The sequence below is a fragment of the Apodemus sylvaticus genome, chromosome 20 (genome assembly GCF_947179515.1).
Source record: "Apodemus sylvaticus chromosome 20, mApoSyl1.1, whole genome shotgun sequence".
NCBI lineage: Eukaryota > Metazoa > Chordata > Mammalia > Rodentia > Muridae > Apodemus > Apodemus sylvaticus.
Genome location: NC_067491.1, coordinates 25750771 through 25778443, shown reverse-complemented (window position 1 = coordinate 25778443; position 27673 = coordinate 25750771). Strand labels below are relative to the sequence as shown.

At 41.1% G+C, this 27673-nt stretch overlaps 1 protein-coding gene across 1 annotated transcript in view; it reads right to left on the bottom strand.

The window, feature by feature from the left end:
* Syt1 (synaptotagmin 1) overlaps positions 1–27673 on the bottom strand; it is a 533203-nt gene that overhangs the window by 87842 nt on the left and 417688 nt on the right. The window contains exon 9 of the mRNA XM_052165717.1: positions 8906–9023. Within this exon, the coding sequence (XP_052021677.1) occupies positions 8906–9023 (118 nt within the window). The remainder of the gene's footprint in view (positions 1–8905; positions 9024–27673) is intronic.

Sequence of the window (27673 nt, the reverse complement as noted above, 5' to 3'; positions counted from 1 at the left end):
TTCTTAAGGTATTGTAGGCTTTGCTAATAGAGTCCTTATACCTTAAAAAAAAAGGAAGAGAAATATAACACTGACTTCTGCTAAATGTTTAAAAAAAAAGAATTATTTGGGAATACTTCTGTTATTCTAGTTAGCTATTCAAAATTCCAACTTTCCATTGCTTTTCTGTGTACTGAAAGAGAGAAGGGGACAGGATGGTTAAGTGAAAGAAGACAATGCAGTCACAGAGTCACCTGGGTCAGACAGTGCAGTACAGAGCTGTGGAGCTTCTAAGGGTAACTCAAGCAAAGGGGCCATGGGAGGGGGCTCTGACGGGATAACATAAAAGGCTTAACAAAGCCCATTTTAAAGCCTATAACACAGAAAACTCTCATCTATTGATTTGTCTTATATTTCTGTCTGTCCCAGATCCTTGACTGCTACCCAACTATAAGGCAAAGAAAAATGGACAAAGAATTCCTGAGTGGAAAGGTACCTTTCAGATCACCCTGAATGGCCTTTCTTTTCATCTTTTTTCTTTTAAACATCAAGGTTACCTCTTAATTTTAGCATTATGGAGTGGGCAGGTGGGCATCACTGTGCTCTGCTTTCATGATCTTAAGACTTTAATCATGCCTGCACTCTGCTTTCCTTTCCCGGACTACAAAGTCCTATACTTCTTAGCCTGTCTTCATAGATAGTCCCTTGATCCCGTCTACACAGGCTGCTCTTGTGGGTTGGCTAGTCACTGAACACAGCTGTCTGTTTTGAGGTGAGTGGCCATACCTATGTGTACTCCACACAAGGATAAATGCAGGGTATTTCCATCTCATGCTTATAGAATCTTCTGGAATAGTACCAATCCTACATTGACTCTGTAATTCTATAATCTAGTTTGGATTATAGTTTTCCCTTATAGTGAATTATTTCTAAGATATCCCATAATGAAATGTGAGGTAGCTTTCTGTTCTCATGACAAAATAGTTGAAATACACAACTTAAAAGATTTATTGAGGGTCCTGTTTTGGAAGTTCCACTGAGGTTGGTTGTCTCCATTGACTTTGGGTTTCGGGTGAGATAGAATATCACAGCAGAAAACACTTGGGGGGCCAAAGGTGTCCATTACACAGCAGCTTACGGTAAGCAAGGAGAGGAAGGGTCTTGGATTCCAATATCTCACTTACCCTAGCACTAGGGCCTATGATTTAAAGGTTCCATCTTGCCCCTCCTCAGGAGCACCACAGGCCAACGAGGGAGCCTTCAATGTGTGGACCTCTTGAAGAATAATCTACATACTACAGCAACACTGTTTTATGTTCTGCCTTTGCTCCAGTACAGGGTTTTCATTTACTCATTGAGTTTCATAGGTCAATGTTTGGGAATACCCAAAGTGGGAGGTTTCAGGGTGAGTAGGAAACTCAGCAAGCACGTTGGGAAGCATCATTTCAGCATCTCTGCCTGGGGATATGCTCTTTTAGTATTTCCCAGCTCATTTTGTCTTTTGTGTTAAGGAGTTCATTGAAATTCAATTTCTTGTCAATTACTTTTGGTTCAATTAAAATATTTTAGTATTTAAATATGTAATTTGAGCCACCATCTAGCAGCAGTCAATTTATAGGGATTAGGAAGCATTTGGAATCACATTGCACTGTTTACTTACTAGAAGTGCCATACACTACCTCCTAGGATCAGTCACTGACAAAACTGAATAGTAGGATATGTTTTCATTAGAGGTTTTTCCAAACCTAAAAAGTACTCACATTCCTTAAGTTGAACTTCTTCCCATCCTGTTTGACACCCTAGCTTTTATTGTGCCTCTGATAGGGCTGGAGTGTCACTGTTTTAAACCATATTCTCTTCTGTGTGCAAATAATTAAATATTAAGATAGCATGCCAACTTATATCCAAGAAACAAAGCAATCTGTATCTGATATCTAGTCTTATAGATGCACTAATTCCATTTTGCTGTATAAGTAACCATGTGACACTAAGCAACCGACCAAGTAATTTATGTCTGGGTCTCCTTCTACCTCCATAATTTCTGTTTGGGATTAAAGGCTATTTGAAATCAAGTTGAAGTCTTACTGTCTTTCAGTCTGTAACGTGGTTAGTCACCAGCTCTTCAGGTTGACTCTGATGGGACATGGAAGTCATGGAGTGTGAAGTTGGACTGGTGATGTTCTAGCTGTGCTAAACTCAAGACCTATGATTTTGAGCAAGCTGTTCAATGAACTGTGGTTGGTTTCATCAATAAAAGAGCATTGACCATAGTCTGCATCCATGGTGTGGAACAGGGGTTGAATCAGTTAACATACATAGGGCATTAAAATGGAACCAATGTTCACTGTGCTGTGCAAGTGTCTGAACTCACACAGCTAAGAGCAGGTATGGTGCCTGGCATGCAGTGGGGACTCAGATAATATGAGGTGAGTCGCTGGAACATACCTGATGGCTTACAGAGAACATTGTGCTTGCTGTTGTGAATTGAGTGTATCATCCTGCACTTGATTTTAACTGGTCCCAGGGTCTGTCTGGGTCTCCTTCTACCTCCTTAAAAATGTTCAGTCCTTCAGGCATTACATACATCTTCATTTTTTTTTTTTTTACTAGCAACTGTGCCTACTTCTCAACTTGCCTTGGGTTTGGCTATTACCCTTTTATAATTCTTTTTAATAACTCAGTTTCTAGAACCATGCCATTTCAAGAATTGTCATTTCCTTTTTAGAACAGTCTGTGCACTTCTCAGAGCTTCCTATTATTTTTATCAACATTATAATTAAGCATTTTGAAATGTTGCAGAATTAATTTTACATTGTAACATTCAAGCCTAAAATTATGATGAAGCTTCTGACATCACTGCCAACTTATTATGCATATTCCTGTCCCATTAGCTCAATAAGAAGCCAGCATATTTGCATATTATTGCTTGACCCTGATATCATGGCCAATTAATTTGCATATCCCTATCTAATTGGCTCAAATAAGTTTCTGCCTGTTTATTTATTGGCCTAGTTCCCAGACTAGTGGCTTTTAGTTCAAGTCAATTGAATTTGGAGTGGTTTTCTTCGTAATGCTTTCATTACCAATAGATGGACATGTAGGAAGGTAGTCAAGGACATTGGAAAAGGACAGTAGAACCTATAAAGGCGACATCTGCCTTTGTCTCCTCTTCACTGAAAGAGATTAAGGAGGAAAAAGACAAAACATTCACACCTTTCAGGCAGGAGACACTAGAGCTTTAAAAGAAATATAACCTTTTATTTGAGAAAATTCTTATGTATAAGTCAAATGGTGTATTTTTCCCACTATATTATTGACAACAAAATTCTATCTTAGACTTGGCTGACCCGAACCTTAGTTAAAATCATCTACCATCTAAGCTTTTAAAATGTCTTGATTTGGTTTTTTTTGTGTGTGTGTGTTTAGGATGAATAAGAAACATGGGAGAGGGCTTGTTTCAAACTCCAGGTCCTCCCCTAGAACTGGGTTTGAGGTGGCTCTTGTTCTAACATGTCTCCTGACAACTCTAGTCAAGCCAGTCAAAATGTCAGCACTTGATACATTTTGTCTGCAGGAACATTTTTTCTCTGCTGATTATGGTTTTCATATTGACTCTAATGGGTACCTGGGAGTAGGTGAGCTGTTCCTTTTGAACACGATTGAGTGCGTAAGTGTGGCTATATTTCCTAAATCATACTTGTAGGATGATGGGCAAGTAGATCAAGAACAAACAAATTAGTAAAAATTAAAATATACCAGATGATAATAAAGAATTTGTATGTATGTACGTGTGCGTATGCATGTGCGTGTGCGTGTACGTGTGTGTGTGTGTGTGTGTGTGTATGTGTGTGTATGTATGTAACTCACTGAGCCACACACTGACCTTTTAGGGCATTAGTCTCAACTCTTCATGGTATCACCTTCTTCTTCTGTGTTCTTTAATGGGAACAGGTATCTCCTGTAGCCAGGCATTCTTTTCTTATTCATTTATTCATTTGCTAATCAATGAATTCCTGTTTTTAGAGGTAGGATCTCATTATGGAAGTCTAGTGCAGATCTTCCTGCCTCAGCATCATGAGTTCTGGAAGCACTGTGTCCTAGCCACCGCTGGCTTGTCACAGTGTTAGTGGGAAGCTTGGGTGGGGATGGCCAGGAAGAAGACAGTGGAAGAGGACATGGCCGAAATGAAGCAGAAAAATTATGATGGAGAGCACTTGAAACCAGTGATCCTGTATCGTCCTGACGCTGTCACCTTTTAATACAGTTAAATATAGTAATACAGTTATGACTCCCAACCAAAAGGGCTGTGAGCCCCTGCTTCAACAACACTCACTCTGCTGCTGCTGCTGAGTCTCTTGGTCCTTAATGCTCTCCAGTTCCATTGAACAGACGCTTCATCTGGGCTTCCTGAACCTCCTTTGCCTTATGCTTGCTGTGCTGTAATATATTCATTCATTCATTCTTTCTTTCTTTCTTTCTTTCTTTCTTTCTTTCTTTCTTTCTTTCTTTCTTTCTTTCTTTCTTTCTTTCTTTCTTTCTTTCTTTCTTCCTTCCTTCCTTCCTTCCTTCCTTCCTTCCTTCCTTCCTTCCTTTCTTTCTTTCTTTCTTTCTTTCTTTCTTTCTTTCTTTCTTTCTTTCTTTCTTTCTTTCTTTCTTTCTTTCTCTCTCTCTCTCTCTCTCTCTCTCTCAAAATTGGGTGAAAGCCTCATCAAGGGAGTGGGACTGCATGATTTTGCCCCTTTTTATATGGACACAGTTCTCTAAATCTGTAAGGATGGTGTGTGTGCTCACTAGTGGGAAGCAGCATGAGAACAGCTTGTGATGCAATGTTTTTTTTTTTTTTGATGTGGAGCCAGGCCAGGAGGATGATTTGCCAGAAGCCTCAGATGAGGAGAGGGAATCCACTTGTGATTTGGAGAAGACAAGAAAGGGAGAGCTAATTGAGATTATTCCCAGGGATTTTGACTTACCAACAACTCCATACCCCCTCACCCGCCCCTAGTTCCTAAGAACACTCTAATTTCCAACAACTCTTACATGCTCCATTTTTAGCCTTATCTAGTCTGAGGACTTGTGTGTTTCAGCTCCAGATAGTGGAGGCCCTGAGGAGCCATAGTGTTAGAAATAGTTCTTGCCAGGAGTGAGGTGCTCTCGATTCCTCCAAGGCCTTGTCTTTTTCAGAACTTAAAAATGTCTTTTTGTAATATTCATGAACAGAAAATAGAAAAGGGAGATTTATTCATTTTTAGGATTAAATTACTTAATCAATTAAATATATAGGTACATATGTATTTATGTATATAGGTATAATAATTAAGGAAGACAAGGTTGGGAATTTGAGAGGAGGACATGGGAGGAGTTGGGGGTAAGGGATATGGTAGAATTATGTAAGTACTCAATGTAAAAAATTCCCAAATGAATGAGTAAATGTAAAAGAATTAATTTGCTGCAGAATTATGAATAGTCCAATTACACTTGCCTTGTGAACTTTGATCATTTGCAGTGTGGATGTGTGATATAGGCAGAATCCTTAGGCTGTCTGCTTTGAATAAACACAGTGAGAAGGAAATTGCCTGATCTTGCCAGAAAGTAGTAAGAAAAGTATTTTGAAAATGTCTACTTGCTACTTTCTTCATGTTTTATTGATCCGTTGCTAATTTTGAACTCACTTTGAGCCTGTATAAAACCTGGCCTCCTGATTACCTGGAACTGATCTGGCTTGTCTATCAAATAGCTGAGTCGTGTCAGGTCCCTCCCCTGCCACCCTCTCCCCACCAAATCAAGTAGCTGCTTAAGATGGTCCATTGATTTCGTTTTCCAGCTTTGATAAAGTTACTAACTGAAACAGTCACAGTGATGTTTGGTAGGTCAGTAGCTTTAACTTTCACAAATTTTTTTCTAACAATAGGCTCACTGATGGAGTCTGCTTAGCACTTCCACTTTGTCAACAGAGGCTTAGAAGAAAGAAGTCATCTGTCCAATGTCAATATGTGTGGCTTTGTGCTAGAGCCCATACAGAGTTTGAGCTCTAAGACCCCAAAACAAGCCAGATTGTTAGTAGTGGCAGAGTATGGTTTCAACTCTGGCAGAAGAGCCAGCTTTGGTTCCAGTTAACAAGCCGTTTCTGGCAAATGTAGTTTGGCATTTGAGTCGCTTACAAAGAGAGCTTATATAGTTGTGGTCTCTTTGTACATAGGTCCTCTTACTCTGAGGCAACTCATTCACGAACTTAAAGTTGCTTTAATGGTAAGTAGGTTAAGCAAATTTGAAATGCAAGACTTGTTTTTCAGGCCACAGCTCCTTTGTAAATAATTCATTATTCATTCGGCTGCTATGCCCAGTGCCACCCGTCAGTGAGAGCATTGTGGGAGACATAAATACAGAACAGTCTAGTGAGAAAGAAGGCTGGTGTTTGAGGACTGGAAACAAGCTGTTTAAAAAGACAAAGATTGGTTCTGCTGGATGGATCAGAAAAGGTTTTCCTAGAGCAATCCTACCACAGCAAACTTTCTGGCTCCCCACATGGACCCTTGGCTTAGTGCCCCGCCTCTGCCCTATTGTTGCCTGGAATGTCACCCACTCACATGATCTTTCCTGATCTCATTAACAAACAAACAAACAAACAAACAAACAACAACAAAAACCTCCCTGCCATGGCTTACACAGCTTTTTTTGTTTCATTCCTCCCTCTGGCCTATGGCACCTCAGGGCACTAGTTTCTTGGCTTGTTGTCTGTCTCCTTACATTAAAGTAGAAACTGCAGGAGCACAGGGTCTCTGGACTGCTTTATCCATGGTTGTGAACCCAGTGCTCAGCATGATGTCTGACTCACGGTAGAGTCACAGTACACACGGGTTGAGTAACTGGAAGGAATCCTAGTTCAGCTGGGCTGAAGAATGAGGAGGATTTAGCTATGTATTGTTAAAAGGGAGAGAATTCAGATGAAGAGAATTGTGTAGGAACAGAAGCAGCATGTTCCACGGCTTGTTACGAGATGAGTGTGCTGGTCCATTGGCTAAAATGGGATGCAAAACAGCATAGCTTGAAAGTGTCTACATTAGGTGATTAGCATAATTATGATTTAATTCTACAGGCAGCAGGAAGCCCTTAAAATTAGGGTTTGTTAATGATTATAATCATTCCAGGTAATTCGAATATGGGGGTGGATCTAGGTTCTATGGGTTCTGAAGCTACTATAATTTTCCTGCCTTTCTTTAGGGAAAAAAAAAAGACGACAAACTGATGGGTACTGAACTAGATGTGACCTTTGGGTGTGCCTCTTTTATGCCACAATGCTAAGCTACTGTGACAGGCTGGGAGTTGTCCTTGGTGCATCTCCTTGCTTGGGTTGCTAGCAGTGGGCTCGTGTACATCCTGCTAGATGTTTCCTTCTGCACATCCTAAAGATGAGAAGGGATGGCTGGCACGGAGGCCACACAGAAAGGGACAGCAGTCCTGGAGAAGGATGAGCTGAAGTAGCTGCCCATGGTGGTGATAAGTCCTCCATAAGTCCCAGAAGAAAGCCAGAACAAGGTCGCTTGAAGCTGTCATGGAGCTCAATTAGGCAGGACTCTAGGGAAGCACTGATCAGAGATGGGGAGGAGACAACTCCCATGGAGGTCTGGAGTGCTTGGGGCACATGTGAGTGCTACAGATACACTCCTAATGGGGCGTGGCTACTTAAAGAGAGAGAGAGAGAGAGAGAGAGAGAGAGAGAGAGAGAGAGAGAGAGAGAGGTCAAAGGTTTCTTAAGTCTTCTCAGGATGCTAATTTGAGATCTGGGAGGAAGCTATAATTGTAGATTTTTAAGCATTTGTTTTACAAATATTTTACATACTTTGAGGAAGAACTATGCTTATTGCTTGAAAGGTTCAAATTGATACCACAAGCAGTAAAGCAAGACATGAAGTAGGGTCTTAGTGACATGAAAAGCATATAGCTTCTTCAAGTTCCCTGATCCATGCAGAGAAATGGATGTAGACAGCATGGGATTTGACTGTTACGTCACTGGGTAGAACTCAGCCTCAACCATTCTTAACTGTTTTGTTTTACAGTGTAAACCCACTGTGCTGCATTAGTGTGATGTTTACAATCTCTCCCTCTCTCTTTTTTAATTAGAAAAATCACAGAATAAAGAGTCATGTTCATTGAAACTCAATAGCTAGAAACAACACTGTTATCTGTTTGTGATGACCTTGCGGCACGTCAGGAGAGTCCCTCACACCTTAATGATTTACTGGAACATTAAAATGATAATTGATTTAACCGCACAGAGGAGGGAAAAAAATTGTGCTCAGACCTGGAAGCAACGAGTCCTTGAGCTGACTTTGCTTTGTGAAAGAGTTCTTGTTACTCTCTGTTATGTCCTGCTTGGGTTACACAGAACTTTCACACCCAAAGCCTCCCTTCTTCTACCCTCGTCTTAAACAGTAGGATTAGAAGAATTATATGAATTATTCCTGGGTTTCTTCTCAGACAAAGAGAGTTGTATAGATTTGAAATGCCGTCTTTTAGAAAAAGCATTATAAAAATTATGTCAGGTTAGCAAATACCTAATTAATAAGTCTCAGGTAAAATAGAAATTTTAATACTGAGGGTGAATTAAAAAAGTCCTCAAAACTATAATTTGTCACAGGCATTGCCTTTCAAATAAGAAGCCAAAATTTTAGCTTTCAATGACATAGAAATGACAGCTGATACTTTGGCTATGGAGAAGGGAAATAGATTTCATCTTCTTTGCCAATTTCAATAAGCCGAGAGTGGCTTCCTGGGGCCCTGCGTTGGCTGAATTCTGACACTGCTTCCAGCTCTGTAGGAAAGAGAGCTGCGATCAATTAAGGAGCGGGGAGCCACAGCACGGGGGCTACACATTCGGTGCCCACAGTGAAACAGCATTTCCAACAATCAATAGCCACTGTGCACTCACCAGATAAGCCACCCACATCCATCTTCTTCAGGTTCTTGGCTTCCAGAATGACAACAGTCAGCTTGCCGGCAGTAGGGACGTAGCGGAGGGAGAAGCAGATGTCACCCAGTTTCTCTTGCTATGAAAACCAATGAAGAGGTAGTGGTGAGTTTTCAAGTGAAACTGAACTGTTTGGTCTTAGACATTGTAATTTCCTCAAGAGATGTTTAGGACAATTAGAGTCTGAAGACTTCAAAGCCCACGGGCATTTTTATATGGTCATTTCATATGATACCAGTCTTTTTCAAGATTATCTACTTCAGATTTTGAAAAAAAAAAGGCCATTTACACTCTAATATCTGATAGAATATATCTATAATTCTGAAAGGAGACCGAGATGACTGTCTTTGAGAAGGCACTGAATACTGCAAAACTCTTCATAAAATCCCCGTGCTTTATTAAAGAGCTTTGTAGGGTTTACTCATTTATATTTTATTTTTATTTTTAAGATGTATTTCTTTATTTTATGTGAGTATACTGTAGCTGTTTTCAGACACACCAGAAGAGGGCATTGGATCCCATTACAGATGGTTCTGAGCCACCATGTGGTTGCTGGGAATTGAACTCAGGTCGTCTAGAAGAGCAGTCAGGTGCTCTAAACTGCTGAGCTCTCTCTCCAGCCCCCCTTCCCTTACTTATTTTTTGTTTTTTTATTAGAATCAGGCCATTTTAGTGTTTGTCATTTTCCCTTTCAAATAAGATTATATCTAAAAGCCTATGTTTAGGGACTTCGGAAGAAAGACATCTTTGTTCAGCTAAGTTCTATTTATTGTTGAAAAATTCTGAAACTCATATGAGATAAATGCATTCGAGTGTGAGGGTTTTTTTTTTGTGTGTGTGTGTATTTTGGTTTTATTCATTTCAAGGCAAGTCTTTGTCTTTATCCTTAAGTTTGTAAAATTCTAGTAGCAGACTAGACAACTGTAACATGTGCCACAATGAAAATACTCAAAGCGCCTCATGGGGTTTCAGTGCTACCGTAGTTTATGCCCAAAGCACATCTAATAATCAAGTGATTCAAAATAACTTATCCAGATCAGAAAATGATGTCATACAAAATGGTCCTTTCCCAGAGAGGACTCATGTTTACTGTCTTCTCTTAAGTGGAGAATGTAGGGAGGTTTTAGGACTACTTATTATTTTCTACTCCAGTTAACAACCATGCTGATCAATGTGACTATGATTTGTATTTCTGTGAGTGCCTGTGTGTCTCTGTGTGTGTGTGGGTGTATACACACGCACACCCAAGTGTAGTGCAAACACACACAATGGCTGAGGGGTGGAGAGAATAAAAAGAATTAAAATATTTCTGTACACACCTCCTGAGATGGGAGAGGCTCCTGACAGCCATCAGATGTAAGGAATTAACTGTATGGCCCACCAGAGTTCATTTCTTAATGTTTTCCCTCCCCAAATCTAAGTTTCATTCTGAAGAGGGAAATACCAGTGTCAGACTTCTTAGACCTGTAGCATAGAGTATATGGAAACTACCGATACCCTAAGTCTTTTCCTCTTGGCCTTATCTGTGTCTAGACTTATGTGCTAAATGAGCCAGTCTCCAGTGTGGGAATACCACCCTTGATATAATGTAGCAGTATAAGGAAATGGAGAGCTTGAGAACTCCAGCCCGTCTTTCCATGCTTAACTAATGCTCTAAGGAAAACAGCACCGCATGTTTTTATGGCCCAGTTCTATTTGTGGAATCCCTGTAGTGTCTGACAGCATGCCTCTAGGTTGATGAGAACATTGTTTTCATGTTCCTGTGTAGATGGTTTAATTCTCCCACTTGTCTGTCTTTCCTGATGAAAAGGTCCTTGCATGGGTATCACAATACCTCACCTGTGCGAAACCATAAGTACAAAACCGTTTGGGAAATAGCCATGCTCTGTCAGCATAGCTCCCCGTGGCTGGTAGGGTTCCTTGGACCAGAGTTACCCCATGTGCTTAGTTACCCTGACACTTAATTGACATATTCTGCGAGTTAGTAGAATGTATTTTACATAGCCTCTGAAAATAGAGTTGGAATTAGTATTTTAGAAATGAATACAAAAGACAGCCAGCTTCCTCTAAACTTGGCAAAGGAAGAGAAATGTACATTGACAAAATTGCTGCTTGAAATGGTCATTTTTGCTATGCATGTTCATCTCCTTGGTAAACTCATTGTACTACAGGCTAGACTATTTTTACTACTTCACCAGACATGCCAGAGATGTGTACATTGTCCTAGATCATAAATCTCTATATAGCTCATTATTGGATTCTATGAATAGCTTAGGGTGCTAAAATAAGCTCAGTTTTATATTTTTTTGTCTCACCCCAAAATATCCATTTTTCTTTTTTAATACTTACTCTTTTTCCATTCCATAATTTCAAAATTGTAGGTAACTTTAAAAACTTCATATATCTCATTAGAAATGTTTTGACACAAGCACTCATGTATCAGGGGCTGGCCTTGAACTGACTGCAGGTGAGGATGACCTCAGGCCGCAGACTCAGCTGCTCATCTGTCTGTAAACTACTGAGGGCTACAGGCACTCAGTGCCACAGAAGGCTTCCAGTTGTTTTAAGTGAAAAAATGTCACGTCATCTTTCTTGCGGGATCATTTTATTCTTCAATCTTAAGACAGAAAATTTAAAAGATTCCAAAGATTCTACGTCCTATTTAGCTTCAAAAGAGAGCTCAGCATTTTGGATAAAAGAAATGTGTGAGATTCACTGCAGTTTTAAGCTTTTGGGGTGGATGAAGAATGAGTTTGTAAAAGAACAAATGGGGATATTTAAGGCGCCCGAGGAAGAGAAGGACTTATTTTTAAAACTCTTTACAGATCTGCATTGAATTAATTTAGAGGCTTTAGCATGGAACATTTTTTTCACTTGCTCATAAAAATTATGAACCAGTATGGCAAATTAAATATTATTTTTACATGAATGAACTGAGATGACTTTCCAAAGTTTTAATTACTTATCCTCAACAGCTGTTTTAAAACTAGTCACTGCTCCTCCCCCAACTTGTATAATTTCTGATGTCAAGATGGAGGAAAACTCACGCCTGGGAGAAAGTAAGAAATATCACCAGGTTTTAATGATCCATCTTAGATTCTTATGTCATATTAACAATTCCAGTTTCCTTAGGAGCACATGAAGCTTCTATGTCCATTTTGTAGGTAGATACTTGAGAGCTAGAGGTTATAGGATGTTGGGTAGGTGGTCTCAATGACACTGAAGCAGGATCATTTAACACTACCTGTGAAGTGACGATGACTAAAAATCCCACTGATGACTTACATTATATCCCGTCCTCGTTGAAAATGATCTCTCTAAACTGCTGTTCAGCATATGCCTTCTCTTTAACTGTTCCTTCCAAGACCTTTTCCTAGAGGCTAATTGCTGTCTCTCTGTTAGTCTCTTCCTCTAACACCTAAGTCTTTTCTGTAGATGTGAATGTGTGTCAGATTGCGTTGTTCCCATTGTTTGTAACTGACACGATCACCTGCCTTGACTACCTTCCATGAATGACTACCTCCAACATGAGCTCCAGCGTGGCATTTGCCACCCTCCTCACTATGTCTTCCCCATCACACCCCTTCGACTTCTTGTCCATCCTCCATGCCAACCATTGGTCAGCCCCCACTGCTTTTGAAATGAAGCCCTCGCCACACCGATCAGACTTTTGAAAAAGCCCAGTAAAACAATTCCTCAGTTTTAGTCCTTACAAATCCCAAAGCAGATTGCATATTGATGGCTAAGCTAATGTTTAGAAGATTCAGTCCCATCTTTTGTATCGTCTGCAGCATGGTGTCCAACAGTTTTTCCTCTTTGCATATATGGGTTCAGCGGCCACCTGTAGACTCTAGAAGAGGCAGGAATAGAATTTCTACTACTGCTCTATGCCTTGCTCCAGGAATACAATGGAGGTCTTCTAAGTAGCTAAGGGCTGCATGTATTGAAAGGAGAAGCTCCTTGGTCTACTGCCTTATACACAGCACTGATGCTAGCGTTCTGTCAACACTGGCTCCAGTTTAATCAACAGGTGGGCTAACAGGTTTCCTGGATGCCTCTCCTTTGTGCCTAGCACTAGACCACTACCTTGCTAACTCTACCATAATGCTAGAAGCCACATCCTTCTGGAGGTAAAGTTCTTCCATAGGGATTTTCAAGGCCCTGCAGAGTAGCAGCTGACAGATGAATGCTTTTGCTGGTATGATTATCTCATGAAGGGGCCTCATTACTATTAGGGATTTCAGCTTTATGTATAATTTATTTTAGTGAATTGCCTTGATCACTAGGTGGAAGCTGCCAGTTACTGTTAGAAAGTTCCAACTGTGAGATTCAGAGAAATTAACCTGCTCTTTTAAACTTTGGAGCTGACAATCAGAAGGTACTTTTGTTCTGAACAGCTTGATAAATCCATGATTTTTTTTTGAAGCAGCCACTGAATAGTGCAGACACAAATTAATGATTCTCTGGACAACTACACAAATACCTTCCTTTTGGAAAGCATTATAGATATTAAAACAAAGGTCATCTCCAATGGACAAAAAGGTTTGATTGCAAATGAACGTTTTTCATGGGTCTTACAGGACTGGCCATCATTTTCTGTGTAAGGGAAGGGTTTTGCTTCGGTGGCCTTTGAAAATGGGCTAAGTTCAGATACTTTTTTTGGAAACAATTTGCCTTTGAATGAGTTTTTAATAAGTACCGAAAATGACTCAGTGCCATGTCATTTTAAAAGGACATAGTCTATTTATGTTAATTGCAAGAAGATTTTTCTCTGTGTTCCATTGGCAATAGATACTCTGATGAGTAGATTTCCTTTGCCCCAAGGTTAGGAGTCTATTTAGAGGTGAGAAATAAATGGAGGTCTAATTGTTCAATAATAGAAACTCAGTCTATTGGCATATTCTTCATTTGTACAAGTATTAAAATGTTCACATGGCACTCTTTCTGTGTTTTTTGTTTTTGTTTTTGTTTTTGTTTTTTTGAGACAGGGTCTCTCTGTGTAGCCCTGGCTGTCCTGGAACACTCTATGGAGACCACAGACCTCCGTGGCTCTGAACTCACACAGAGATCCATTTGCCTCTAGCTCCCAAGTGCTGGGATTAAGGGCATGCACCAACATGCCTGGCTGTTCTCCAAAGAAGGCCACTGGGATGGGATAACGGGAAGTATTAGGTAATAACAGGTAATTCGTTCTTTGGGCGATAGAATTTTTCAAGTTCTTGATGTGCTCACAACTATGTTCATACCCCCTGAAGGTTCTTCCAAATCAGTATTTACAACTAATGGACCAGATGGTCACAGTATGAATGCGGTTAGGAAATGTACTCAGGCTACAAACAGTAAATCTATCCTAGTATACAAATGTACACTATACTGCTTAGGTAACAGGGACAGTTTATGCCCTTGAACATTTTTTTTTTTGTGAAGATACTGTATAAAACATTATTTTATATGATTTCATTGACTCAGTTTTATCAAAAATAATCACTGAATCCTACCATAGAATTCTAAGCTACAGTGTAGTCTCTGTGGCTACCCAGATGAGAAACAAGGCAGTATATTAACCCCAGTACAGATGCAGCAGAAATGATGTGGGAAGGGAACCTTGAAACATCCTCAGATCTAGTGACAGAGCTGGGGAGGAAATGATACTTTAATTGGAGATAACCTCCTCCTTCCATGCATAATCATCACCAGTTTCTCAAAGTCATCTCGAGTGTAGTTTGGCCAAAGGTGCCTGATATCCACATGTCATGTTAAGACAGGTTTTCTTCTTATAACCAGAGCTAGAAGGTGTAGGGAAGATGAGATAGTAAAGTATACAGCATCCAGGAAGAGTCTTCACTTGCGTTGAGATGAAGGCTCAGAAGGAAGCGTCTAGATGGACCTCATGCAGTTGATGAGCATTTTAGGAGCACAGGGATACACGAACAAAACCCTTGAACCATTGATTCGCTTAAAATACATTATTCTTACAGTGTGATTTAATGGGAAATGGACTTATGCTTTGTGATATAATAGAGTTTCCAAAAATTCTTCATATCTGCATGTTTTGAATTAGAGATAGAGGCAGTACTATTAGAAATGATTAACAGCTAAAAAGTGGATAAAAAAAGTGGATATTTGGTGTGATTAAAATAAGGATTACAAAACCAGAAAGTTATTGTGTCCATTAAAAGTAACTAATAGTTCAGCATGGGGTTGTGGAAGCAGCCCTGGCCAGCTGTTGGGCTTGCTTTGGGTGTGTACTTTGTGAAAATGTGAAGCATTGTGAGGCTAGGAAGTATCATTCAAAGCAGCGGGGGGACAAAGGAAAAGACAATCTACTAAAACATACTTAAGTCCAAAATAATATAATGATAGCTAATACCGTGTTTGCTAATTAAAAAGATTAAACCTTACAACAGTATCCAGGTAGCTTAGGGGTGGTTTCAGTGAGGAGGCATTGAAGACACTGCCTAACTCTCTAGGCCTCACTTTGATGGTCTTCTCTCTCTCTGTGGCAGGGTCTTGATGGCATAGCGGTAGAGTCATCTAGCTGGGAAAACGTGTTTCCATCATTCTCCTGTTTGTCCTTAGCTCCCAGTATTAACTGCCTGGTGTCCTCTCTACTTTATGGTATGGTGAGATGACAAGTGTATATTTTAAGCCATGAAGTTTGAAGAAACTGATCAGATAGTATCAGAAACCAAAATACATCTGGCTCATTCTTTCTCTTATCCTTTGGTCTTAAAGGTCCTCAACCTTCCTAATGCTCTGACCCTTTGATACAGTTCCTTAGGTTGTGGTGACCCCTAACCATATAATTATTTTGTTGCTACTTTGTAACTGTAACTTTGCTACTTTTAACAAATTGTAATGTAAATATCTGATAGATAGGATATTTAATAGGTGACAGCCCTCACTGGGGTGTGAGTATGGCCCACAGGTTGAGAACCACTATTAAAGGCTCCCCTGTCTCCCATGTTCCTGATTGTCTCCATTATGGAGGTCATAGGTGATCCAATGATGAAAGGGAGGACAATAAGAAACACATCTTCATATTTATTTCTATCTCATACTTTCATTTCATTGTTTATTTTATTGAAATGTTTTAAATAACATAGTATGTAGGCACACCATAATCTGTATATCATCTATATACAGATATGTTGGCCATATGTGCACATATCTTCCTATCAAAAGACAAAAATATACTTTGGGATGTCTTACTCAACATTAAAATGTGCCATAGGAGATTCCTTAGTGACTGAGGAATGGCGCTTGGTCCTGAAGGCAGACAGCTCAGGTTCAGTTTGCAGGTCTGCCACTTAATAAGTCTGCTACTTCTAAGCCTTGGGAAAATTACTAACCCCTTTGTGCCTCAATTATATGTTAGGTTTATTAGTACGCATAAAGGAGGTAGAGGCCCATAAATAGGTGTGCTTGGCATTATTAAAACATCTCATCTCAACTACACTTCTCTTACAGCCAAATATATTAAAGGAATTAAGCAGCAGCTGCCTCTATCCACATTCTATTGATTATTCTCTGCATCTTTTTATTAGAATGCTGCTGTTCAGTTGTTTAATTTTTCTTCCACTCCAGCCACTCCTCCCTCGCCGTCCTTCTCAGAGCTTAGTTCAAGCCCGGCTTTTCTTCATAATCATTTAGAAATAATATTAATAATAGGCATTTCTTTTCTTTTTGAAATATTCATTTGTTTATTTATTTATTATATGTGAGTACACTGTAGCTATCTATCTTCAGACACCAGAAGAGGGTGGCAGATCATTTTACGGATGGTTGTGAGCCACACTGTGGGTGGTGGGGTTTGAACTCAGGACCTCTGGAAGAGCAGTCAGTGCTCTTAACCCCTGAGCCATCTCTCCAGTCTTCTTTTTTTCTTTTTTAAAGATTTATTTATTTTATGTATATGAGTACACTGTAGCTATCTTCAGACACACCAGAAGATCATTTTATGGATGGTTGTGAGCCACCCTGTGGGTACTGGGATTTGAACTCAGGACCTTGGGAAGAGCAGTGGGTGCTCTTACTCACTGAGCCACCTCTCCAGCCCCATGAACAGGCATTTCTAAGATTTTGAGATTTATGATGCAGGGGTGATTTCCATGTTTATATCTGAAGCCTTCGTCTTTCTTCAGGCCTCAGACTCATCTGTCTAGCCGTCAACTTGCCTTCAACTTCTGTATCACTTAGACTCAAATGCAAAACTCTGCATTTATAGCCAGATAGTCTCAATTCTCCAGAGATGACCAAGTGTGGTTCGCTTTGTTTCACCGAACGATACCAGCATCTAACTAGCTGTCCCAGCTGGGAGAATGGGCGTTGCCGCTGACTGCTAACTTCTTTTGAAGTCTGGCTTGCTAAATTCTATCCTAATCCCTTTGGCCACTTATCTCAACATCTCTCACTCGTTGCTTTTAAATTCATTTCTGGCATAGAGTTGACAGAGTCACTTTTGAAATTCACTTAAAATCCTTAAATAAGTCTCCCATCTTCCTTGAATGAAGACTCAACTTCTGACCATGTTATATGATTCCCTAAGTTCTATTTCCTGGTTCTACCTTGCTCTCTTCTTATATTGCTTAAGCTCACCACCACACTACATGGGAAAGCCTTGTTCATCACCCTAAGTATGCCTGTCACCTACATTCTCTCGGCTGTCACATGAACTGGCACCTTGGCTTGGCACATTTCGCTCTCTTGCCTTTCTTTTTGAGTTAGACAAAATCACTCATCTTATGGACCTCATTTCAAAAGTCACTTACTTACCTAGCCATTCATTCTAAGTCAGGCCATTCGTGGGTGCTTTTGAAGTATACTGAGATTGAAATCACGTATCAACTTGTAGACTCACTGGATTAGATCTCAGGCTCATGGATTTGGACATCTATAGAATCTGCTTTTATCTGTGCCCATAGATCCTGTGTAGGGGTTGGTTTATGCGAGTTTATTGAGTTCTCAGCTCTGGAAAGATGGCTAGCTGTTCATCAAAGACCATTCTCTTCTTGGACACTGTTAAGACCACATGTGCAGCATATGGCTTCCTGGAATTCAGATGTCACCTAGTTACTAGAATATAAATGGAGTGATGTGCACTGCGTATGGAACCAGTTCCCTAGACTTGCTACCCATGATCCCCCTGTGTGTGGCAAGGGCCTCTAAGTGTCCTTGGCAGCTGCGTGCTGAAAACAGCAGAAGGTGCATAGCTGGGATTCCTGCTGGGTAAATAAAGCAGAGTTGAACCTTCTACTTTATAATGTTTATATCCTTGAGAACACCACCATCATTATCATCATCATCATCATCATTAACAGCAACAACAACAACAACAACAACAACAAAACCTGCATCTTTCTCTATACAATCACATGTAAGCAATTTGTTGTGGATTTGTGATTGTTGCCAACCCTGGATAAAAATAAATATTTTTCCCAGATAGGCTTGTATGTAACCTTAGTAATCCTCAAACTCACTATATGGCTAATATCTTGATGCAATACAAATAACTGAGTGCATTTTAACATTGTTTTCAGAAGTGTGATATTGAGTGAATTTTAACATTGTTTTCAGAAGTGTGATTAGTGATCCATTTATGGGCTGTAGAAAATGAGGAAAACATGACCTTCTTTCTGTCATTAATTTCCTAAATGTTTATTGTATTCTCAGCATATTAGTCACTATGCAAAGTGTTAAGAACAAGTTCTGATTAAAACTTGTCCTTGAGCCGGGCGGTGGTGGCTCACGCCTGTAATCCCAGCACTCTGGGAGGCAGAGGCAGGTGGATTTCTGAGTTCGAGGCCAGCCTGGTCTACAGAGTGAGTTCCAGGACAGCCAGGGCTACACAGAGAAACCCTGTCTCCAAAAAGCAAACAAACAAACAAACAAACAAAACAACAAAAAAACTTGTCCTTGGTTTTAAGAAACCTGTCTTTTATGGGGTGATCAAACATACAGCTAAAGAGTCAACAAGAGTTGTAAGTGCGTACAGAGAACCATGTATTGGGAAAGGGTTCTGTAGAGAGAATAGAGGCATTTGCTATGTCCAATCAAACAACCAGGCATTGGTGTGTGACAGTAGAAGGTGTGGAGCCATGGAACCTTAGGCGATCTCTTGTACCACGGAGTATTAAACTGCAGTATTAGTAGATGAAGCCAGTCTGCTGAGACAGCAGGGTAGCTACACACAGTTGATAATGTATAGTTTTAAATGTTTGAGGAAAACTGGATGCATTCACAAGAAAGGAATGATACAAGTGTTTAGGAGATAGACATCTTGAGCCTTATTTAAATATAATAATGTGCATATATGTATTAAAATATCAAAGTTTGCCATAAATATGTTCAGGCAGAGTGAACATCTATTCAATCACCTATGCAGACAATGGACAATCGTTTAGCTTTAAAAGAGGGAAATCTCCTTGCTGGGACAGGCATGAGCTTGAAGGACATAACATGAAGGGAAATATGTCAAGTCACAGGAAGAAAACTCTGCATGAGCTCCCCAAGAGTCAACGCAGAGAAGTGTGGCGACCATGACTGGGGTGGATTGTGGCTGAGGATGTGTCACAGAGTCTTATCCACATACACTTTTGGAGATGTGTTCTCTGGCATGGTGACTCACTTAACAATAATATAGCCTTAAAACTCAATCCTCACCACAAAAAGTGATAAATGTGTGGACCATTGGGTTAATCAGCTTCTTTGACTTGTTTACATGTTTCATGTTGTCCTGTTGGGTCCTGCATGTCAGTTATATTTATTAAAGTCTTCTCAATTACTACAAAATAAAGCCAAGAACAAGCTTAATTTTAAAAAGTTATAAGAAGATTCTCTGGTCCTACTGCTGCTTGATATGCCAAGGCTGGGTGGTATACTAGAAAGGCCTCCCACCCCCCCCCCCTTTTCTGAGGAGAAAGGGAGGAGGATGGAGTTGGGGGAGTCTTCAGAGAGGAAGCTGTGGTTGGGATGTAAAGTAAATCAAAAAGTGAATTAATTTTTAAAAAGTTAAAGGAAAGAAGATTCATATTGTGGTGTGCCCGGGTACCTAAAATCTAATTATTCATCCTCTTAGCTAAAAGCTTAGATCTCTTCGTGTATTTATAGTAAAACAAATCAGTGCTTTGGCCCCTAGTGGGTAATATTGGCATCTGGCATGGCGTTAAATTTAGTTGACAGCTCTGAGTTAGAAGACTCTTGTGTGGAAGCAGGCAAATCGGGGAAGGGGGTTGATGTGACCTCGGCCTTGGAGTGCTGCTTTTTTGCTAGGAACAGGGTGGGTAGACTCATGCCACTGAGGTAAGGAGGCAGTGCCCAGGCTGTGTGAGGTCCCAAGGACAAACCTTACCAAGTGTCTCAGCTCTTTCACATTCTCTGCCCGTCATCCAGACAGCCTAGCTTTTCTGACTCACACTAATATTCTGTTCAATATTCTGTTTTCTTTTCCAGGCCTGACTTTAATGCTAGGGGGTATTTCCCAGACCTGGATCATGGGAACTAATGTTATAGAATTAACATTAGTATTAGAATGTAATATGGATTCTGAGATAGGAGAACACACCTTTGTAAATAACGATGCCGACTTCCAACACAACCATAAAAGAGGCATCTTAAATAAGCGTGCCAGAGAGTGGACCAGTGGTCTAGGAACAATCTTGAAGAACAATGCCAAATATCCCTTGAAAAGGTTGCTCCTTGCCACTGTGACCCCGAAAGGGCCAACTCTAGTGCAAAGACATGCATTTGAATGGCAGATGTGTAGGCTGACCCACAGGGTAGCACAGAAGTTTTACAAATTGAACTAAACAATAGCACAGGTTTGTTATTCTACAGCTGTTATTACAGGCTCATCCTCATGAGCTTAGGAGCTATTATTGGGGAAAGGGAATCTTCATTTCCCCAATAAGACTAAGGGGCCTTTCTATTGAAAGGATTCTTTCTCTTTTTCAATTCTGGCGCCCAGGAGGCAATCCTGGTGCCTAGGAGGCGATGCTCATGTGACTCTGAGATGCCATTGCTTCACAGAGCCGCTGTGGCAATCACTAAGTGATGGAGAATACGGACAGTGTAAGTTCAGCACTCCGGTGAACAACCGGATCTCTCACCATTATAATAGACAATGGAGCCTGGCTTGTCTGCCTTGGGGTTGGGTAAGGCTCATCTGTGAGCAGGGAGATCATAAAGCCACAGAAGGAAGGAAAACGGGAGGAAAAGCTTAGTTGAAGCAAACCAAGCCACACTGGAGCCCGCCTGGGGAGCGAAGCTACTAGAAGGCCGTTTAGGGAGAGGAGAGGGGTAGAGTGATGGTTTTTTATCTTGTTGTGGGGTCCATCCATGGCACACGGGAATCTTATAATTATAAAGAATGTGGAAAAATGATGAAGGAGGCAAAGCAATAGGAACTACTAGAAAAAAAGAAAAGACAGAAAAGTTTGAGAAAGAGTTAAGGAAAAAGTGCAAGGCTTTCTGTTTAATCTTGCGTTGAGAAGAAGCCAGAAGGAAGAGGAGATAAGGGAAATCGGCCACTTGGGACTCAGGAGGGAAGCTGTGGGAAGAGTTTAAAGAGTTTCGGGAGGGATCACCCGAAGGCTGAGAACGGCTGCCCACTCAGGGACTTCCTGGTGGGATTCTAATTATTAGTTCACCTGGGGAGAAGGCAGAGGCATCTGCGGCTGTTGCTTCCATAGATGTGGCGCTCGATGTGAACCTCAGGGGAAAGAAAGGTGTCCTGGAGGCTGTGTGGGAGGAGAGGCATGAGGAGGTTTAGTGAGGAGGTTTAGTGAGTTCTTCAGGCACGTTAAAGCCAGAAGCTTGCTCTGCAGAACTGGAAGGGGATGCGCAGGCGCTAGGACAACCACACTGGAAATGACAAACAGTAATGATATACCGAAACTTAACAGCGGTAGAGAGAACCAAGACGGGCAAAAGCTAAGTGTGAGACAGAAAACTATTGAGATGGGCATGGATATTGGACCCGTGTCCGGAGCAGAAACAGGCCCCTGCTATTGTCGAGAAGCTAGGCGTGTTCTTGTCATCCACAGCCACACATCACATGAGCAGAAAGATGATCTTAGATACAGCAAGGTAGCATGAGGTGCCTGCCGCACAAGACAGGAAGGGTATGTAGCACCTCCCCAGGTACGCTTTGGGGTGGAATATTATGTGGAGAAAACTATGAACAGTGTTAGGTGTAATGTTTCTTTCAAAAATAATTTTAGAAGGTGCAGTAGGTATTTAGACACATCGAGAGCAAAAGCTAAAATAAAATTGCCTGAAGAGGATGGTATAGGTAGAAGAGATAATGCCACGTGGGAATAGAGAGGTTGGTGTTTGAAGTCTCCAGAGGGGAGAAGAAAGAATTGGAATAAAGAGAGCCAAGACTAGACATTCAGAAATACAAAAGAAGCCCACGGAAGGCCAGGGGAAGAGGAGATATAAATACAGGCTTTCTATGGTGAAACCCAGGTTCTAGAAAAAGAAATAAAGGAGACTCTGAGATAAGAGGAAGGAGAGGATCACACAATGAAAAGGAAGAGCTTAAAAAGACTTGGAGGTAGAAAGCACACAGGCTCTGAGAGGGTTCTGCCAGCAGTGATAATATGTAAGGGAAAAGACCATGCCAACAACGGTCAGCAAAATGAAACTTTACAACAAAGCTCTTCTAACAGCATGGGGCAGGAGGCTAGGCCCTCTTAAGAGTGTGGCTTGTGGCTTTTTTTGAAAAAGTTATATTTTTATGTGTATGGGTGTTTGGTCTGCTTGTATGGTCAGTGCACTGTATACATGCAGTGCCCTAGTCAGTCAGAAGAGGGCAGAAGATTCCCTGGACCTGGAGTTACAGACAGGTGTGAGCTACCAAATGGGTGCTGGGAATCAAGCCTGGGTCCTCAGCAAGAACCAAAGGTTCTCTTAGCTGTTCAGCCATCTGACCAGCCCAGCTGTGGTTTCTTAATGCTCATTAATCAAAAAGGCTACTACCTACATTGGGGACCAGGCTTCCAAGAGAAACATTGTTAGGTATGAGACTACGTAGCCAGAGTGAAACTAGCCAACCCAGTGAATGCCTGTGAATCTCCTGATCTGCAAACCCAAGGAGTATACAACAAGAGAGGGAGGAGCTTTTGGAGAGACATAAAGCTGATTTAGGGGGAGACTCTTGGAAAGGGTGGCCTCCCCTGAAAAGACATTTGAAACACAGGGGCCAGCTTATGGAGACAGTGATGCGTGAAGGGTGAAGGCCACAGACATAAATGGGAGAGCTGTAGAAGTATTATCCAAGCACATACACAAACATGCATGTACACACGCACGCGAACAAACAGTGCTCCATGAAAGCAAATCCAAGTGGAGGTGCAGGGAACCCATCGGGGAGAGCTCCGTGGCACTCACAACCCCCGTGGCACTCATAAGCTCCGTGGCACTCACAACCCCCGTGGCACTCACAACCCTGTGGCACTCACAACCCCCGTGGCACTCACAACTCTGTGGCACTCTCTGAGAGCTGTCCCTCCGCTGGCTGCCTTCCCCTCCCTTGCTTTTCTTCTGGAGTCTATTTTCTCACGGGTCATCTGTTTAGTACATCTTTCCTTGATCATTCTCAGTCAAGCATGCCCCTCCTCTGTCCCTGTTGCTACGGCACCTTTCCAAATTCCCAGGACATTGTAGTGACTGATTCCGTCCTCTGCTGCTGCCTCTGTGCTTTAACCAGCACCGCTTTAACTGGTATTAACCATGAGTTACAGGTCAGCACAAAGCTAGAGGTAAGGGAGATTGCGTCTTAGCCTAGGAAAGGTAGAAAAAGAGAAATTCCTGGTCTGGAGGCTTAGAGTAAGGAAAGGTTGGACTTATTTAGTCAACATGGTAAGGAATATAGGGGGAAATGAAATTAGTCATATAGAATTGACTATCTAGAGCTTTTGTTGTTGTTGTTGTTGTTGTTTTTTTTTTTTTTTGGTATGGTTCTTATGTGGAGTTTCTAATTAAAGAAAAATCTGAAAGGAGAGTAGACTTCAGGGGACTCAGGCTTTGGGGGAAAGATGCAAAGGGCAATAATACTGAATAATAATATCACCTTGAAGGTGATAAGTAGAGAAGGGGCAAAGAGAAGAGCATCTCAGACCCGGGGAACTGGACGGAGTTAACGAGGGCATGCAAGTAACACTGGAGATTGCCTGTCTTGATGGTTACAGAGAACACGGCACCAGATCTACATGCTATTATTACCTTTTATAACAACCGTTAGAAATACAGTGAGTACTATTCAGCCATTAGAAACAATGAATTCATGAAATTCTTAGGCAAATGGATGGAGCTGGAGAACATCATACTAAGTGAGGTAACCCAGTCTCAAAAGATGAATCATGGTATGCACTCACTGATAAGTGGATATTAACCTAGAAAACTGGAATACCCAAAACATAATCCACACATCAAATGAGGTACAAGAAGAACGGAGGAGTGGCCCCTTGTTCTGGAAAGACTCAGTGAAGCAGTATAGAGCAAAATCAGAACAGGGAAGTGGGAAGGGTTGGGTGGGAAAACGGGGAGGGAAAGGGACTGATGTGACTTTCGGGGAATGGGGTGTCCAGAAAAGGGGAAATCATTTGAAATGTAAATAAATATATCAATAAATTAAAAAAAAAGAAAAAAAAGAAAAAAAAAAAAGAAATACAGTGAGACCGAAATATAAAAAGCTTGGAGAAGCTAAACCTACTCTATTATCCAGATAGATAATAGATAATGCAGAAAAATAGCCTTAGACTTAGATTTGCTGGATTTTGTCGAGCTGCAGAGAACCCTCACTTGATAAGCCAGGAGCTGAGGAGGAGCGCTTGGGTGTCTGCACAGTTGTGCTCTGTCTGGCTTGAAGGTTGGAGACACCTTCCCCTAGCTGAGATCCCAACCCCAAGGTTAGGCAGCAAGGCCTGGGGCACAGGTTAGGCCACAAGAACCAAAGCCTCAGGAATGGGGTTGTTACTATGAATAAAGAAGCCTGAGGGGGCTCCTTGTCCCTCCCTCCATGTGAGAACTGTTCGTTTGTTCAAAGCCTTTGACCAGAAAGCAGGGCCTCACTAGACGCCAAATAATTACGGCTTTGCTAGTGCTTGCTTTCCAGGCTGCAGAACTTGAGAAAGTGTTCTCTTGTTTGCGTCATGTAGCCTATGATTCTTTAATAATAATCTTTGAGTTCAAAATGTTCTCCCTTAAATTCCTTACATTTCTTGTATTTGAGAGACTGTTTGGGATGAAGAGAAGGTATAAAAGTCAACTGTGACTACTACCATTTGGGTCCCGGCTGAAGGACTCACTGAAATCCAGAAGGCATTCTGTGGGACCTGTGTGCACTGTTTACTGGAGAGAAACAGGAGTAGAGCGAGCCCACTTTTAGGCCAAAGCCTCGCCTCATTTACCTGGGAGCTTTGTAGTTTCATTATGAGACTAATAGGCAGGCGGTAGACATCCCAGTGCTGCCATGCAGAATCTGTTCAGTTCAGGTTTCAGGTATGGACGAGTGTATGTGGGGCCCCAATTGTAGGCACGTCGCTAGGGAATTTGAATACATGCTTTCAGCTTAGTGATACAACAGAGGGACTCCATGGACATCTAGGCGAGAAGGAATCAGTTCAAGGTGACAGGTGAGCCCCGCCTCCAGCCATGGCTCTTAGTGGTCTCACCTGCATGGTAATTTCTTTTTCAGTCTTTGATTTGTATCCCCAAAGTGGACATCTCCTGCTCTCATTCACTCCTGCTTAAAGGTTATGCATCTCCTTAGTGTCCTCGAATGTGATCTTAACCGAATAGCTTGTTGCGGCCAAGTTACACAGGGAGCCATGATCGTCTCTAAGTACATCCGGAATTCAGGATCTCTCACATTGTTCGTTTTGTGGAAACAATTTTGTTTCCATCTGGTTTGCCTAGGGGAGAGTTCACTGGCATTTTTTTTTGTTTTTGTTTGTTAAGAAAATTGGAACGTCATTAGGGAATTCAGTGGATACTTGCATGAAAGTGTCATGTCAGTAAATCACGTAAGCAAAAAGAGAGTTGATAACCAAGTAAGTGTGACATAAATTTGAATGCGAGGCACTCTCCTCAAAGGTAGCTGCTTCATTTTGCATGCCTTCAGCCTGGCAGCTGGAGGGGCCTGCTGGGAAGGCAGTGAGCTTTTCGTTACGTAAAATACAGCACAGATTTTTATGAGAAATGACTACCAAAGACAGTTTTAAAACAGCATATGTTATGTAATTACGACTTATTTTAAGCCAGGACAGCTTTCCTCTTTATTTGTAATTGCATTCTGTTGTCAACTTTTGCATTACATTCTAATGAAGGAAAGTTAGTAAGTTTCTAGACCATACAAATGAGAAAATGGACCAATAAATTTCTGATCAGTTTCATCAGAAGGATAGCTTCATCTTCTCATGATTTCATCCTTATGTAACATTCATTTTCTGATTTTCTTATACAACATCCCACTGAATGGAGAGCAATCCTATCTTTTACACTTGTAAAAAACCCCATAATGCTCTATGCATGTGTGTACGAACACCGTTCCTTCGTGTTGTTTGCAGATAGTTATTGACATGCAGGTCATAAAAGCATTAGCTGATGTACAACATCATGCAAAAGGGATAAAGAGAAGAGCTTGAAGTAATCTGCATTTCCATTGCTTTAATATGCAAATCATTTTTTGGCAACTAAAGAACTGAAGAGAATATATAGTTTTGAATTATTGCATAAATTTAAGATGGTCTCAAAAATCAACTAATACAAAGAATTTAAGAAATTCAAGGTAGATTACCAAGAATTAAAAGCTGAAAAGACTGTATTATCTGAGAAAAGGCTCCAGGCAACAGGATTCCTTGAATATTTGATAGCATGTGGTTAACAGAGACTGACTCTCGGACACAGAGAGATATTTCTGTGAGGTGCTAAGGGCGAAAGGAGTGTTGTAGGTTTATGTTTATGGGAGAAATTACCAAAAAGATAATGTATGCTAGTAAAATGGGATTTCTATACATATGCAATGTAGATTAAAGGTAGAGAAAGGAGCCAAAGGGCTTGCTTATAGGTGACGGAAGCAGAGAGCAAAGCTTCCTGAAAACCATTTCTGTTATATGTCATTGACACTCAAGTTTATCAGCATGCAGTTAAACAGGGGCTGCTGACGTGGGCCAGTGGGTGTGGCTCTCTCTAGGTAAGTCTGACAAGACCTCAGTGTAAAGTTGGAAGGAGAGAACTGACTCTCCAGTGTTGTTCCCATTCTGCTCATCATACATCTCTCTCTCTCTCTCTCTCTCTCTCTCTCTCTCTCACACACACACATATGCAATGTACACACTATGTTTTAAGAGTTAACAGAATGAAATGGTTCAGAAGTAAACTGGAGCGGCTGCTGCAGAGCTCTCTGAGAAAACAGTTCTCTTGGCTGATAAGTTAGATAAATCAAGAAAGGAAAACAGACAGGAGATGAAGTCTATATCCATAAAAGACAGCCGGTTCACAGAAATCGCAGGCAGCCAGAACCATGCTTCTGGTGGCAGTCAGCCTGATGATAAGTGCTGGCTTATCACCAGCTGTGCGATCTGAGGATGTTCCTAGCCTTGTTATCCTTATCAGCAAAATGAGAATGCTAACATTCACACCGAAGTAACACATGCTGTACACACAACAGAACCTGGCGCATAGTAAGTGCTCAGGAAACATTGGCCATCCTCGAGGAACAACTTC